Source organism: Leptodactylus fuscus, chromosome 8, assembly GCF_031893055.1.
Source record: "Leptodactylus fuscus isolate aLepFus1 chromosome 8, aLepFus1.hap2, whole genome shotgun sequence".
NCBI lineage: Eukaryota > Metazoa > Chordata > Amphibia > Anura > Leptodactylidae > Leptodactylus > Leptodactylus fuscus.
The window spans coordinates 21,777,770-21,794,425 of record NC_134272.1 but is presented as its reverse complement, the minus strand read 5'-3'; the positions used below and the strand labels follow the sequence as shown (position 1 = coordinate 21,794,425).

Here is a 16,656-nt window from a genome sequence, read left to right as displayed (position 1 = left end):
CTCCTCTCCTGTGGGTGCAGTAACATGGCTATTTCCGGGAGCTCCGCCCCCTTCCACTGTTGTGGGTGTAGTAACATGGCGGCTCCTAATAGTGAGTACGGGAGGGCGCCGGGTGTTGTAAGATGGCGGCTCTTCCGGTCGGAAGAAAGTGACGTCATTGTGGGTGTAACAACATGGCGGCGGCCTGAAGCTGCAGGTGGTGACTTGTGTGGGAAGGACCGGTGAGTGCGGGCATAGGGGGCGCTAGAGGGGCTAATGACACTACTAGGTGATATGTGTATTAGCTCTGCCGCCTGTCAGTGGTATATATAGGCTATTGCTCTCTGTTATCAGCCATTGTATCCTGGGAATAGCCTGGAAATCTGATGACTTGCCTCTGTTGCTCCCTGTTATCAGCCCCATGTGTATTACATTCCTTGTGTCTTCTTTTTGGTGCAGATCAATTTAAACAAATTTGCACCAACATGAGCTCTTGCCTGTTGCACCCCCCTCCCCCTCCCCGCCATTTCCGTAGATAGACCTGACATGCTGTGATTTCCAAAAACACGGCGGTTTTGGAAATCGCGGCGTGTCCGCACCGCGGTTTTTACTGCAACGTGGGCATGGGATTCACTAGAATGCCATCCACTTTGCACTTACTGTAAAACGCCGCGATTTTTCCTGCAGCATTTCCGTCCTGTGCAGCCTAAAAGGGATTTTCTGAGATTTATTTATTAATGACTTATACATAGGTGGGGGTCGGACCCCCGGGACCCCTACAGATCAGCGGTTTCAGAGTTCACTGCTTTGTTCTTACTTGTGCTGATGACTTCATTGGTCACAATGGAAATGGGCTGAACTGCAATACCAAGCACAGCCACTAGGATATAGAGGGCGCTGTGCTCAGTATTCAGTCCCCCCACGATTACATATTGATGACCTATCCTATGGGGGATGTCCCAGAATACCCCTTTAATCCTCATGTGGGTTCAGAGTCCTCCTTGAAATCTTCCAGTAATGTAAATGTGTGAACAAAGCCAAAGGTCTACAGCGTGCGCTTTATCTATAGCTTCGTTATCATGGCTGTTTTCTTGTCTTTGCCACAGGCTCCTCCCCTTTCCTGAATGCTGCACTGTCGCCCCCTGTGGCCCCTCCTCCGCGCTGTATCGCTGCAGTCTCCACGCCGTCACATGATGGACCTGTCCTCAGTTGTCTCCCGCCTAGACGCGCTTGCTCCCCCGGCCCTGGCGGAGAGCTGGGATAATGTCGGCCTCTTGGTGGAGCCGAGCCCCCCGCACCAGGTCCGGAAGATGCTGCTGACCAATGACCTGACAGAGGATGTCCTGGAGGAGGCGCTGCAGGCAGGGGCAGATCTGGTCCTGTCCTATCACCCGCCCATCTTTAAGGCTCTGAAGCGTCTGACCTGTGCCCACTGGAAGGAGCGGCTGATGGTGAAGGCTCTGGAGCGGCGCCTGGCGGTCTATTCTCCGCACACGGCCTGCGACGCTCTTGCCAATGGGGTGAATGACTGGCTGGGGCGAGCACTGGGTGAGTAGTGGTCCCGATCCTGGTGCCCCAGATATCTGCCGGCCACACTGATCATTGAGGGTCACGTGACCTGATTGTCTGTCTGTACAGGAGCCTGCGTGTCCGTGCCGCTACGCCCCTCCACTGCCCTCTCACACCCCAGTGGATATGGACACGTTCTGGAGTTTGGGGGTAACATCCCCGAGTCTTTGCTGAGCAGAGTCAGCGCCCTGCAGGGGGCGTGTGTGCGCAGCTTCCCTCTCAGGTAACCTACAGATCCCTCGTGTATATATACTTTATATATCGCTGTATACACCTGACACTGTGTGTCATCCAGGAACGAGGATGAAGGCGCCGCTCAGGTACGGCTCAGCTGCTCCCACAATGCTCTGCGGCAGGCCCTGGCTATACTGTCAGAGGATCCAAAGGTGTATAGGGGTGCGGAGCTGCTCACCCTGCAGAAGGTAAGACAACCGGGGGCCAATACAGGACCTTAGAGGTATATTCTGTGCCTCACTGGCCCCCTCTGCTGGACACATCACACTGCCCTCTGGGGTTTATAATTTTTATCTCTGTAGCCCCTTGAGCTGGACACCTTATACTGCCCTTTGGGGTATATTCTCACTAGCCCCCTCTGCTGGATATATTATACTGCCCTCTGTGGTAAATTCTCTTTGTCTCTATAGCCCCCTCTGCTGGATATGTTATACTGCCCTCTGAGGTAAATTCTCTTTGTCTCTATAGCCCCCTCTGCTGGATATATTATACTGCCCTCTGAGGTAAATTCTCTTTGTCTCTGTAGCCCCCTCTGTTGGATATATTATACTGCCCTCTGAGGTAAATTCTCTTTGTCTCTGTAGCCCCCTCTGTTGGATATATTATACTGCCCTCTGTGGTAAATTCTCTTTGTCTCTATAGCCCCCTCTGCTGGACACAGGGATGGGTCGCCTCTGCACTCTCTCAGAGCCGGTGTCTATTGCTGTTGCTGTGGAGCGTGTGAAGAGTCATGTGGGCGTCGGGCACCTGCGTCTTGCCCTGGGGCGAGGGAAGACTCTGGGTGAGTGACTCTGGTAACTTTTAGATAATACACAGCTTTCTTTTCTTCTGGTGATTTCTTCAATCCTTCCCTGTTTTCCCAGAATCCTCTGTGAGTGTCATGGCCGTGTGCGCCGGATCTGGGAGCAGCATACTAAGCGGCGTACCCGCTGATCTCTACGTAACAGGTAACTGCACTGGGGTGACCGCCATGTTGGATGCCTTGCTGGGTAGACGACCACTATGGCTGAACTTAGCGATGAAGGCATTGTCCGGGATTAGACCAACATGACTGCTTTCTTTTGCAAACAGCGCCCCTCCTTTCCACAGGCTGTACATGATATTGCGGTTCACCTTTTCTGAAGTAACTCTGGCTAAGCTGCAGTACCAGATACAACCTGTGGACAACTGTAGTGCTGTTTGTAGAGACAACACCTTTTCCCGTTCTTGCTGCTGCTGATGAGAGAACTCTCTTTCTTCCCACAGGCGAGATGTCGCACCACGAGGTCTTGGATGCGGTAGCGGAGGGTCGCAGCGTTATCCTGTGTGAGCACAGTAACTCAGAGCGGGGGTACCTGCGGGAACTACAGGCGCAGATAACACAGTGTTTGGAAGGGAAGGTAGAAGTTGTGGTGTCCCAGACTGACCGAGACCCTCTGCTGGTGGTGTGAGGAACAGCAGGCGCCACTGATCACTGTGTGATAAACAATAAAGGCTGCAGATGATTGTACGTCAGGAGTTATGTCGCCTCCATTCATTGGCACTGCGCCATCTATCTGTCATGTTGTGGTTATATCTAAAGTGTGCAGACGACATGGGTGCTGCCATCTTTTCTATCTCACTATCCTCCAGAATTTCATCGGTTGTAGGATCCCAGGATTATGATGAGATTACCTCTATTACATGGCGCTATAGGCAGCATGTAATAGAAGTCAATGGATTTCACTGGCAATAAAAAAAAGCCATCTTTTCCTGCGTAAAAACGCAGCGCCGTGCACATAAATATAAATAAGTTACAGGGGTCACAATGTGGTGACACATTTTTAATATTTTTTTTTTTTATTTTGCAAAGTTTTTATTTTTCTCAAAGATATCAAAACCTTGCAAATACTATATAAATTTGGTATCTTCATCATCATACCGACCTGAGATTGTGTCAGTAGGCCGATCTCTTATTGATGATCTATCCTGAGAAATGATCAATAAAAATGAGACGGAAACCCCTGTTATAGAGTCCACGTGCCCCCTTATCCCCATTATATTAATGCCCCCAACAATCTCTTATACAAGCAATTCTCCCTTATATAAATGTTCTCCCCCTACAGACGTAATGTCCCGCTATATAGTGAAATAAGGTTTATAAGGGTTAAGGCCTAGTGGGTGCGGATCAGCTGTGATATTTCTGTGACGTGACTTCCACCATGGATAACGGATTATAGTGACGGCCCCTGCCTGAGGACATAACACAAGGACCATGAAAGGGAAGCGGCCAGATCTGCTGCTCCATGTCAGCAGGGCCGGCTTGCTAGTCCTCTCATAAATAATAACACTCTTAATACCCCCTTATAAATAAGCCGAGGGGGGGGGGGGGGATGCAGCAGCTACTTGAAAATTTCAAAAATTAAAATGGTCGGAGTTTGTGGGTGCTGGGAAAGGGGAGGGGGTGTTTTGGTCTCTGTCTGCCCCTTCCCTGAGCTTGAGGACTGAGTTTTTTTCCCCCACTTGGATTTCAGCCTGGCTGTATATAGGGTATCTGCAGTGCTCCTATTAACCCCTTCCCGAGGGAACAGGAGCACTGCAGATCCCCTACATTCAGTAGACCGGGCACTGTCAGACACAAGGATACTGAATGTGTATGTGTGTCACAGTCATTTTCTACTTCTATATGTATTCCAGGGAAAGGAGGGATTTAGAACCTTAATTTTTTTATTATATTTTTTTAAAGCCTCTTTTTTTTTTTTTTTTTTTCCACTATTTTTTTGGAGATTCTATACATTGATATTGCGGCTGGTCATAGACACCCACCCCCCGAGGAAAAAAAAAACAACCCAGAAACAATAAAAAAATAAAAGGAATAAAAAACTGAGCTTGACTTAAGTATAAGCCAAGACTGTGCTGAAAAACTCAACTTATACTTGAGTATATACGGTGTGTATATATATATATATATATATATATATATATAATATATATTTATATATAATGTCCCCCTTATTATAAATAATTATTCCCTTATCAAAGCCCACCTTAAGTTTTCCCCTCATAATAGCCCCCTTGTATTTAATAGTTTCCTCTCTTATACGTAATAGCCCCCTTATTTATAAGTCTCCCCCTTATAACAATCCACCTTACATATAATAGTTCCTGTCTTATAATAGCCCCCGTATATATAACAGTTCCCCGTTTATATATAACAGATTCTTCCTTATATATAATAGTTCCTCCCTCACACATAATAGCCCCTTATATATGTCTCCCCCTTATAACAGCCAACCTTATATACAATAGTTCCCTCTCATAATAGCTCCCTTATATATAGTGGTTTCTCCCCTATAATAACCCCCAGTTTGCCCCCCAACACTAGCCCTGTATATCAGCATAGTAAACATCACACCTTCATCTACCCAGTGTAGCCCTATATAAAACGTATACCTCCATCTATCCAGTATAGCCCTATATCACCAGTATATTTATATACCCTTTGTGTGCCCTTTAAGTCCTGCCACCCCTATACCTGGTATTTTGTGTTCTGTATGTCTGGCGATGGCTGTAAAGTTTAACTGTGGAGTTTGGGCACAGTTTGATCCTTTCCGCTGTCGTTCTGACACATTCAGTTTGAGAGTCTGTAATGGCTGCCAGCTGATGGCGCTCTTGGGCTGGGTAGGAGCTGACGTCTCAGCAAGTACAGGTGAGTGACCCGCACACTTGGTGTTAGTCTGTCCATTCTGTGTCTTCTCTGTTATTACTTCTGAGACATAGTATCTCTGTGAGGTTTGTGTCTTGCTTTGTGACAGTGAGGATTGAAAAAAGACCTTGTATGCTGCTGTAGGGGATGGCCAGGTCCTCACTGGGGGTATGGGTGGCTCATGTGTCTATCTTGTGTTGTCTGTGACATCATTCTTCACCATGGCAGTTTGCAGTACCCAGCTTTACCAGACACTGATCCCTGCATAACCAGATTGCTACAGGGCCTTTAGAGAAGAGTTTTGCCTCTGTATTTGTTGTGTATTGGCTGTCACCCACCATCACCAGACACTCAAACCCACATAACCAGACTGATATTGGTGGCAGTTGTAAAAAAAAGAGTGGAGCTGCTGCTGCCACTCACTATTCTGCTGGTGCAGTCACTGTGTACATACATTACATTACTTATCCTGTACTGATCCTGAGTTACATCCTGTATTATACTCCAGAGCTGCGCTCACTATTCTGCTGGTGCAGTCACTGTGTACATACATTACATTACTAATCCTGTACTGATCCTGAGTTACATCCTGTATTATACTCCAGAGCTGCGCTCACTATTCTGCTGGTGCAGTCACTGTGTACATACATTACATTACTAAACCTGTACTGATCCTGACTTACATCCTGTATTATACTCCAGAGCTGCACTCACTATTCTGCTGGTGCAGTCACTGTGTACATACATTACATTACTTATCCTGTACTGATCCTGAGTTACATCCTGTATTATACTCCAGAGCTGCGCTCACTATTCTGCTGGTGCAGTCACTGTGTACATACATTACATTACTAATCCTGTACTGATCCTGAGTTACATCCTGTATTATACTCCAGAGCTGCGCTCACTATTCTGCTGGTGCAGTCACTGTGTACATACATTACATTACTAAACCTGTACTGATCCTGACTTACATCCTGTATTATACTCCAGAGCTGCACTCACTATTCTGCTGGTGCAGTCACTGTGTACATACATTACATTACTTATCCTGTACTGATCCTGAGTTACATCCTGTATTATACTCCAGAGCTGCACTCACTATTCTGCTGGTACAGTCACTGTGTACATACATTACATTACTTATTCTGTACTGATCCTGAGTTACATCCTGTATTATACTCCAGAGCTGCGCTCACTATTCTACTGATACAGTCACTGTGTACATACATTACATTACTTATCCTGTATTATACTCCAGAGCTGCACTCACTATTCTGCTGGTGCAGTCACTGTGTACATACACTACATTACTTATCCTGTACTGATCCTGAGTTACATCCTGTATTATACTCCAGAGCTGCGCTCACTATTCTGCTGGTGCAGTCACTGTGTACATACATTACATTACTTATCCTGTACTGATCCTGAGTTACATCCTGTATTATACTCCAGAGCTGCACTCACTATTCTGCTGGTGCAGTCACTGTGTACATACATTACATTACTTATCCTGTACTGATCCTGAGTTACATCCTGTATTATACTCCAGAGCTGCACTCACTATTCTGCTGATACAGTCACTGTGTACATACATTACATTACTTATCCTGTATTATACTCCAGAGCTGCACTCACTATTCTGCTGGTGCAGTCACTGTGTAATTACATTACTTATCCTGTACTGATCCTGAGTTATATCCTACATTATACTCCAGAGCTGCACTCACTATTCTGCTTTTTGTAGTGATTTTTAGAGTGCTCAGTGATGTAATAACTTGCAGAATGTATAGACGTACAGTCAGTTCTAGGAGACAATGGGTTAACCTATGTGACATAATGAGGAGGAGGGGAATACTAGTTATCCCCCTCCCAGCCTTTCTGTTGTGTAATGAATCCTCCATTCAGTAGGGATTACACAGGGTTATTGTGACAGATTAGGGTGAACCAGTGCTGGGACACAAGAGCGGCAAACACAGACGAGGAGGGACGGAGCTGTCAGGATCGGGCTGTACAGGTGAGACCGAGGACACCTCAGTATCTGTCTCCTGACCATCTACCCTGGGCTTAGTTTCCAGGTTGCTTTGCAATGACAGTTATGTAACTAGGAGGGAGTCGGAAACTTCCTGTGTCAATGAATGACTTGTATAATGTCTTGTGCTGCCCCGTACTTTGTGTATATTACAGGTCTGCAGGATGGGGTCCACGTGGGAGGCAATTCAAGATTTCTACATCTGGGCTTTGGAGAATGGAGGTGAGACAATGAAAGGTTCTATCCTCTGTAGGGTGTCACAGGTTCATGCTAACACTGACACCCTGCTCCTCCCACTGTAGGGTAACATTTATGGATCATGAGGCACTGTACAAAATGTATTGAACTAGGTTGATGGTTTAACAGCAAAAAAACAAGCATGTTGTAGCCCTTTCTGGCCGGTACGGTGGGTCATAGTGGTCATCGTTGTCAGTGATCTTGGGTGAGGGACAGATGATCCTTATACTGTGATGGCTGAAACCATCGGGGCTGATTTATGACTGGTGATTTACCCCAATCCCTGCCACACCTGAGATTGTGCCTAATTCATGACCATGCGCACCTCAATAGAAATCTACGCCAGATCCAAGTAAACCGTAATGAATCCGACGAGGCCAAAGACTCCCACCATGCCCCTTTAAGGGAAGGAATTGTACATTACACAGAATTTGAGTTGTAATTTGAGTTATTATTGTTTGGTGCTCCTATAACTCCAACTTTTCCTGTTATTAACAGACAGCCGCACGGACCCCTGGCTCCTTGTTTACTCACCCGTCCCTATCATCCTGATCTTCGGCATCTACCTCATAATTGTGGCCCTTGGCCCTAAAATAATGGAGGGGCGAGAACCCTTCACTTTGCGCTCTGTCCTCCTGATCTATAACCTGGCTCTGGTGGGGCTGTCAGTCTATATGTTTTATGAGGTGTGTCTTCTCTTTATCATCTTTAAGTTCTATTAACTCTACCTTGATCGACAAACCCCTATGCTGTCTATAATCCCACCTAATAGACCTGAGCTTCTATATACTCCTCCCTTATCTACACAGATCATCCATACCATGCAGTACAGGCTCCTTCTTGTTCCACACAGACCATCCATACCATGCTGTACAGGTTCCTACTTGTTCTACACAGACCATCCATACCATGCTGTACAGGTTCCTACTTGTTCTATACAGACCATCCATACCATGCTGTACAGGTTCCTACTTGTTCTACACAGACCATCCATACCATGCTGTACAGGTTCCTACTTGTTCTACACAGACCATCCATACCATGCTGTACACGCTCCTACTTGTTCTACACAGACCATCCATACCATGCTGTACAGGCTCCTACTTGTTCTACACAGACCATCCATACCATGCTGTACAAGTTCCTACTTGTTCTACACAGACCCTCTATCTCCATACCATACTGTCTATGATCCCATCCACCAGATGTGAGTTTCTATATACTCCACCCTCATCTACACTGGTCCTTTACCTCCATACCATGCCATAACCACATCTAACCATCCATAGTTTCTATAAACCAGTTACCTCCATGGCATCATAGACTTGAGCTACACCCGTCTGATACTGGTTATTTTTTCTTCAGTTCCTGGTAACGTCGGTACAGGCGGGGTACAGCTATTTCTGCCAGCCGGTGGACTACAGTAACAGTGTTCTGGGTTTACGGGTGAGTGACATCTCCTATATATTATTATAATATAGGGACAAACTCCAGTTACTGGAGTCCCCAAACATAACAGAGAATCCAAAAATAATGATAAGGATTTCGGGAGAGCATATTAACTCTTGGTCTGAAGTCTTGGTGTCTCTGAATGGTTGATATCAACTATCTAAAGCCATCTAGTTGAAGAAGGATATGAAATGGCAGACGTTACTTTAAAGTGTAACTCTGCCCACAGTCTACAGTACTGACAACTCTTCTAGATATCACCAATGCTGAGAAAGTCCGGACACCGGCCTGACATAAGCTTTGTAGAAACTATTAGTGGGGAAAAGAGTCCCCAACCTCAATCAGACCCCAGAACAGACCCCAACCTTAGTTAGACCCCAGAACAGACCCCAACCTCAATCAGACCCCAGAACAGACCCCAACCTTAGTTAGACCCCTACCTCAATCAGACCCCAGAACAGACCCCAACCTCAGTTAGACCCCAGAACAGACCCTTCAATCAAGGTGTGCTGGAGGAGACACTGTTTGCCTCGAAAGCATCGGTTCTTCCATAGATTGGATACGAGTTGTCCCGGGTCTAGATCACAACCCCCAAGTTAGGGGCTGCTGCTCTGTATATTAACAGTGATGTTGTCACAAGCCCTGCCCTATTATTACCAGCACTGACTATAGTAGTAAGTGGTCTCCATATTGTGACATGGAATCTGAACAATTGGGTGTTACTTTTTGGGGTCCAGCTGTTGGGGAGGTCCATCTTGACCTGATGTTATTGGTCTCTTGTAGATGGCGCGGGTCTGCTGGTGGTTCTTCTTTTCCAAAGTGATTGAGCTTCTAGACACAGTGAGTATGGGGGCCACTGCGGTCTGTTCACCCTCCATGATCCTTTCATTGGGTGGTATATCCAGGGAATGGCTGATAAGCTAATATATGGGGGTGTACAGGCTGTAATAAAGAAGTACAGGGGTGTGCTGTATTAAAGTGGTATCTGTGATATATTTAGTAATCTTGGATGAATCTCTCCAATTTGGGGTGTATCAGTATTTTGGGGTATATCTCAGTCCTCAGACACATTCCTCATGGTATCTTCTCTTATTTGCAGATCTTTTTTATCCTAAGGAAGAAATTCAATCAGATTTCATTTCTTCATGTTTATCACCACGCCACCATGCTCTTCAACTGGTGGGCGGGGGTCAAATATGTTGCAGGGGGTCAGGGTAAGTATGAATGTGAATTGTGTCCCCAGCCTCCCTCTGCCCTGACCCCTCATCCCAGTTTTAACTCTTTCACTGATCCACCAGTCACAGCCACATCTCTATCTTGTTTCTTAAAGAACCAGCCCTATAAAATAAAGAATAAATCTGACGTCCATGAGACATCCAGCTACTCTCCATCATAGCCACCCCCAAATGGCTGGTTATCCAGCGTTCCTACTCCTCTGAATGTCAGATCTGTCTGGCTATAAGTGACTCCTCCTTCACGTTGCACTAGGCAGGTTCACACATGGGTCTACACTAGATATAAGATGCTCGGGTATTGGGGTTCTCAGTGATGAAAGGCACCACTATCTCTTCCGTCGACTCCCTCTTGTCTCTTCAGCGTTCTTTATTGGGATGTTGAATTCCTTTGTCCACATCTTCATGTACCTGTATTATGCTCTCGCTGTGCTGGGACCATCGGTGCAGAAATATCTGTGGTGGAAGCGATACCTGACCATCCTGCAGCTGGTAACTTATGTTATATATTACATCATATAGTTATATATTACATCACATATGTGGATGGCCACCCAAGTTGCTATAAAAAGTCGTCCTCCTGGAGAGTGATCTTCAGAGGGGTTGGTGGCACATTATAGGATAATGGTCTTCCTGGAGGAGTTTTCTTCCATTGTGGGGTAGTGGTCTTCTAATGATATGTTGTTCTGGGTTGGTGGTCTTTTAGTGGTATGTTTTTATGGGGGAGTTGTCTTTTAGGGGGTATGTTCTTCTAGGGGAGCTCATAATGTTATTCCCCCATCAAATAGAATGGGGCATACAGGGTGTGGGACCAGGGAGAAGATACACACTCATTGCAGATGGTACCTTGGTCAGATTCTGGCTCCCAATGCGGGAGCCCAGGGTGTTAACTAAATTCCATTACAGCATTATTAGGACCTCTTTCTCTCTTTCCTGTAGACACAGTTTGCAGCGATCGCCCTTCACTCCGGATACAACCTCTTCACAGACTGTCCGTTCCCGGATGGCTTCAATTTAGCCGTCTTCATCTACATCATCACCCTCATCATCCTCTTCCTCAACTTCTACTTCCAGACCTACCTCCGCCGGCCCCATAAGAAGAAGGTGTGAGCGCTCAGGGGCCACAGTTTCATGACTGGTGCCACGTGTGGTAACAGTGTATTATGTGACCTCCAGCTGAAGGGACATGAATCTTCCAATATGGCGCGTTCAGGGCTCTGTCAAGAGGCTTAATATATTCATGAACTTATATCAGAGTCTTCCCGACCTCTACCTCATACAGAACGTGGGGTGGGGAAGCGCAGAGGCAATCTCCCCCCCCAATGACATCACTACAGCCAATAAATTATTTTTAGAGTTGCCTTTGCTCCTGTGTACATGCGTGTAACATGTAGAGTTTGGTGGCGAAGTGTATAATGGACAGGCTACATCTGTCATATCTATGTATGGCCAAGGTGTAGATTCCTCCCATGGACTCTGCTCCTTCCTCAGTATACAGGCCGCACTTTGCACAAAAATTTTTATTGCTGAAATGATAATGAGACCAATCGCGAAGCCTCCTCTCAACCGTATTTACAACATGTCATAAAGCAAACTGGTCTATAGAAGGGAAACAAACAAGATGAAAGGTATAACTCTGTGACAGCTTTACTTCCATGGATGGCTCCGTACACCTGGGCACCAAGTTGAGGTCACACCAGGACTGGAGTATGGGAGTGAACTTTGCACACAAGAACTTCAGTAACTCTTAAATCCCGGACCAAAACGCCCAAAATTCAGCAATTGATAACCAGGATTCGTGCCCCCCTACAAACTTATAACACAATCAAAAAATATTTTAATTTCTTAAAATGACATATGTCATTTGGTAAATTGTTCAAATCAACCCAGATCAACATTTTAGCAAAGACTGGGGCCCCAGCAAACTTTTGACTTGGGCTTCCCCTTTGGCATAGCGTCCCCTTTCCTGGCCTCCACACAATATTATGCCCCATTAACATAAACTATAATGTCTCAAATTGGCATCCAGATATTATAATGTCCCATAGCGGTCACTCCATTCAGTATTATATCCCACAGTGGCCCCTGCCCACAGTATTGTGGCCCCTGAACACAGTATTATGTCCTATAGTGACTAGAGATGCTCGATATTTGTTTCGAGTAGCCCCTCAATATTCGACTACTCGAATCGAATATCGAATCCTATTATACTCTATGGGGGGAAAATGCTCGTTTCAGGGGTAGGCAACATTCGATCAAATTGAACTTACCAAGTCCACGAGTGAGGGTCGGGCTGGATTCTCCGAGAAGTCTTCTCCGTGCAGCGTCCCCGCGGCGTCTTCCGGCTCTGGATTCACTCTGCCAGGAATCGGGCCTGGGCAGAGCCGACTGCGCATGCCCGCACTACAAGAAAATGGGCGCTTACAGTCAAAGCGGCCATTTTCTTGTAGCGCGGGCATGCACAGTCAGCTCTGCCCAGGCCCGATGCCTGACAGAGTGAATTCAGAGCCGGAAGATGCCACGGGGAAGCTGCACGGAGAAGACTTCTAAAGGTAGGAGAAGAACCAGCGTTGATTGGCCGACTGTATAGCATTTGGCCAATCAACGCTGGTTCTGCATCAAATTTTTCCATTCGAATAGCGAGTGGTACTCGATCGAGTACGAGTGTTTCGAATACCGTAGTATTCGATCAAATACCCACTCGATCGAATACTACTCGCTCATCTCTAATAGTGACCACTGCACACAATATAATGTTCCATAGTGGCCCCTCCACACAGTATTATGTCCCACAGTGGCCCCTGCACCCAGTATTATGTCTCACAGTGGCCCCTGCACACAGTATTATGTCCCACAGTGGACCACCCATGAACTATTATTATACTCTGGGGTCTTTTCAGACTCCAGAGTATAATTTTCAGAGACCCAGGGAAGGTGAGAAACATAAAATCCAGTGCTACTTACTTTTCCGGTTGGACTCCTTGTTGATTTTGACCCTCTTCAATATTGGCACAGATGTCACGTGGGCCAGGCCAGCGTCACAACCCATAATGACACTGGCCTGGTCCACATGACGTCTGGGACATCACTAAAGAGGCCAAAGATTGCAAAGGCTCACACTGGTAACGCTGGTTTTTATGGTCTCTCACCTCCCCTGGGCCTCCAATGAGTTTACTCTGGAGTCTGAAAAAAACGCAGATTATAATAGTAGCAGTATATGTTGGGGTTCGTCCAACAAATACTCTTTCCATGGGCCCACGGCCTCACATACCGATCCCCGCTCCTACTCACAGCGGCCTCCGCTGATATGGGATGCAGTAGGAGGTGGAGATGGCCGTGAGCAGAAGCGGGGATCGATAAATAAAGAGGGCCCGTTATCTGCTGGGGTTACTCAGTAAAGTGTATATTGACATAATTGTTATGTTTATTTGGTTTACTGACCATTCCCAGTATTGTGCAATGGGTAATATGCAATGATACAAAGCACTCTTAACCTGTCTATTGAGGTGGTGGTCAGGGGTGCACCGTGCACCTTTCCAAAACAATTTGAAGTCCATCATTTTGCAGTGAGAAAGAATACTCACAAATAAAAATATTTTAGACTGGAGTGAACCTGCAAATTTACCTCAAGATCAGGCAACGTTCAGAGAAGTTGTAAAAAACCCCAAGAACTACAGCACAGCACTTAGACTGCTTCTAAGTTATAGAGTGTTTGGAGACCAAATATCTAGTGTTTATTCAGCCTCATATAAATGATGCCACTAAAGGTTAGAGATGGGTCAACCCCTCAGGATTTGTTTTGTTTCGGGTTCGGGTGGCTTGGTTAACTGATTTATTTCAGGTCAAACAAGTTTAGTACAAACCACACCTTAAGTTAACATAAAACATAATGTATAAAGCTGTCAGGACTCCTAGGTCTGTATATGTATAAATTATAGTGTATAACACTGTCAGGACTCCTAGGACTATATATCTATATAACATAGTGTATGACACTGTCAGGACTCCTAGGACTATATCTATATAACATAGGGTAGGACACTGTCAGGACTCCTAGGACTATATATCTATAATACATAGTGTATGACATTGTCAGGACTCCTAGGACTGTATACAGTATATAAAACATAGTGTATGACACTGTCAGGACTCCTAGGACTATATCTATAATACATAGTGTATGACACTGTCAGGGCTCCTAGAACTATATATCTATAAAACATAGTGTATGAAACTGTCAGGGTTCCAAGGACTCTATATCTATAATACATAGTGTATAGCCCTGGCAGGGCTCCAAGGACTATATCTATAATACATAGTGTATGACACTGTCAGGGCTCCTAGGACTATATATCTATAATACATAGTGTATGACACTGTCAGGGCTCCTAGGATTCTATATCTATAATACATAGTATATGGCACTGTCAGGGCTCCTAGGACTATACAGTATATCTATAATACATAGTGTATGACACTGTCAGGGCTCCTAGCATTAATATACCTATGGAGAGGTACAGATACCTTTTGGTGTGTCGGCCTCCTGGGCAGATTGTTCTCAGATCCGTAGTAGATTCCACCACACTAGTACATTCTTTCCCTGACCACCAACACTGGTTTTTCCAGCTAATATTTTGCTAATGAGACCATCAATCCTTCCACTAGAAATATAAGAAAACAGTATAAGCTGCATCCAATTACTATCCATTATCATGTAAATTCTGTGGACATGATAAGGACCCATTCAGCATGTATAACCCTCTCCAAGGCATTGATTGGGGGATCTCTGCGGAATTTCTAAAATATCCACACTTGATGAGATTTATTTATTTTTTTTACTGAGTTTTAAGTTTTGTCCAGCATGACAATGGTCTGATTACTGACCTATAAACAGCAGCAGTTTATTGCTCTGCTCTAGTGACGTCTACCAATGTCTCTCAAGACATGGTCATCTAGAAAAAGGGGTGATAGTATTTTGGAATGTTTTTAGAATTGCACATTGAATTTGTTTTCTTTGGAGGGCGAGGTCTTACTAGGCCTTAGATCCTCCAACAATATTATATTTAAGGGCCTGCATGATTGTCCTTCCAGTATCTCCTTCTAGCAGAACAGGGATCATACTGTTATACTGTATGGAGGCTGCTATGGGACATAATACGGTGTGGAGGGACCACTATGGGACATTACGCTGTCTTGAGGTGACTTTGGGACATTATAGTGTGTGTAAATAGGCTGTTATATTGTGTGGGGCCAGGAAAAGGGGTGCTATACCATGGATCCCCCCCCCCCCAAGTCAAAAGTTTGCTATGGGGCCCAGTCTTTGCCAGTTATGCCCCTGAGCACCCATTAACCATCTTTCACTGTGCTAGACCACCTACACTACTCCAGACCACCCTGGACTATCCTACAACACCCTTCACCACACTAAGTCACACCACATTGCCCTAGATGACCCTTATGCTAGCCCTTACATGACCCTTACAGCCCTAGCATTGTCCCATATAGCTCTGACAACTTAAACCTAAATGTTAATGATCAAAAACTGGTTGGGCAGCTTCCTGCTCTATATAAGTTGAGTTTTCAGTGTCACAAGACATCAGCACTCAAATGGTCCCTAATGTCAAGAGGACAATCACAGCCAACAGAATAACACCATGCAGAAGCTTCTTGTGCTCCTCACACTTCTCTCACAGCAAGGTAAGACCCCAGGACCACCTCACCCTACATCCAATATACAATGCTGGGTTATGTTTTAGAATTTGACCAGCACACATGGCGGCTCCATATCTGAACACCTTAAGACTGATGTTCTTACTTCCTGTCTTGTCCCATTCTTCGCAAACATTAAGGTTCCAGCCCAAGAATAGAGTTGTAGAGATCCATTTATGACTTAATAATCTATATTGTCTCAATGGTTGGTGCAGTAGGTCTTACCTCTCATACTTTTGTCTCTTCTCTCGTTGTTGCCCCCTTCAGGATTCCTGGGTGTTCTGGGGTTGACAGGTAAATATATGTTCCATGGTATTTATGTGAATGTTACATATGAGAAAGCATCTGAAAATTACCCATACAGTGAAATCTCTTTGAGACAACTACAAAGAATTGCATTAAAAAGTAGTCCTCTATGGGGTGGTCTTCTCAAAGATGGTCTGTATGAAAAAGTTAAAATCTGTCACAGAAAATGTGGTCTGGGTAATGGGGTGGTCTTCTCAAAGAGGTGGTCGTTTGGAGAGACTTCACTGTGTTTGATTCCAGAACCT

At 45.4% G+C, this 16,656-nt stretch overlaps 2 protein-coding genes across 2 annotated transcripts; both read left to right on the top strand.

Moving 5' to 3' along the window:
- Positions 1-158: 158 nt before the first annotated feature.
- NIF3L1 (NGG1 interacting factor 3 like 1) lies at positions 159-3,263 on the top strand. Its single transcript, XM_075285865.1, has 7 exons — positions 159-221; positions 1,086-1,527; positions 1,618-1,771; positions 1,844-1,970; positions 2,425-2,563; positions 2,646-2,729; positions 3,028-3,263. The coding sequence occupies exons 2-7, from the start codon at positions 1,104-1,106 to the stop codon at positions 3,210-3,212; spliced, it is 1,113 nt and encodes a 370-aa protein (XP_075141966.1). The 5' UTR covers positions 159-221; positions 1,086-1,103; the 3' UTR covers positions 3,213-3,263.
- Positions 3,264-7,357: 4,094 nt separating this feature from the next.
- Positions 7,358-11,552, top strand: LOC142217423 (very long chain fatty acid elongase 4-like). Its single transcript, XM_075285662.1, has 8 exons — positions 7,358-7,463; positions 7,634-7,700; positions 8,214-8,401; positions 9,081-9,161; positions 9,948-10,004; positions 10,264-10,378; positions 10,761-10,888; positions 11,336-11,552. The coding sequence occupies exons 2-8, from the start codon at positions 7,643-7,645 to the stop codon at positions 11,504-11,506; spliced, it is 798 nt and encodes a 265-aa protein (XP_075141763.1). The 5' UTR covers positions 7,358-7,463; positions 7,634-7,642; the 3' UTR covers positions 11,507-11,552.
- The last annotated feature ends 5,104 nt before the right edge of the window (positions 11,553-16,656 follow it).

Bases quoted from the DNA above. Each gene is read 5' to 3' on its own strand.
- NIF3L1 (XM_075285865.1), top strand. From the start codon at position 1,104: ATGCTGCACTGTCGCCCCCTGTGGCCCCTCCTCCGCGCTGTATCGCTG. The intron at 2,564-2,645 runs GTGAGTGACTCT...CTGTTTTCCCAG, and splicing joins GGGGCGAGGGAAGACTCTGG to AATCCTCTGTGAGTGTCATG. The intron at 2,730-3,027 runs GTAACTGCACTG...TTCTTCCCACAG, and splicing joins CGCTGATCTCTACGTAACAG to GCGAGATGTCGCACCACGAG.
- LOC142217423 (XM_075285662.1), top strand. From the start codon at position 7,643: ATGGGGTCCACGTGGGAGGCAATTCAAGATTTCTACATCTGGGCTTTG. The intron at 8,402-9,080 runs GTGTGTCTTCTC...TTTTTTCTTCAG, and splicing joins CAGTCTATATGTTTTATGAG to TTCCTGGTAACGTCGGTACA. The intron at 10,889-11,335 runs GTAACTTATGTT...TCTTTCCTGTAG, and splicing joins ACCTGACCATCCTGCAGCTG to ACACAGTTTGCAGCGATCGC.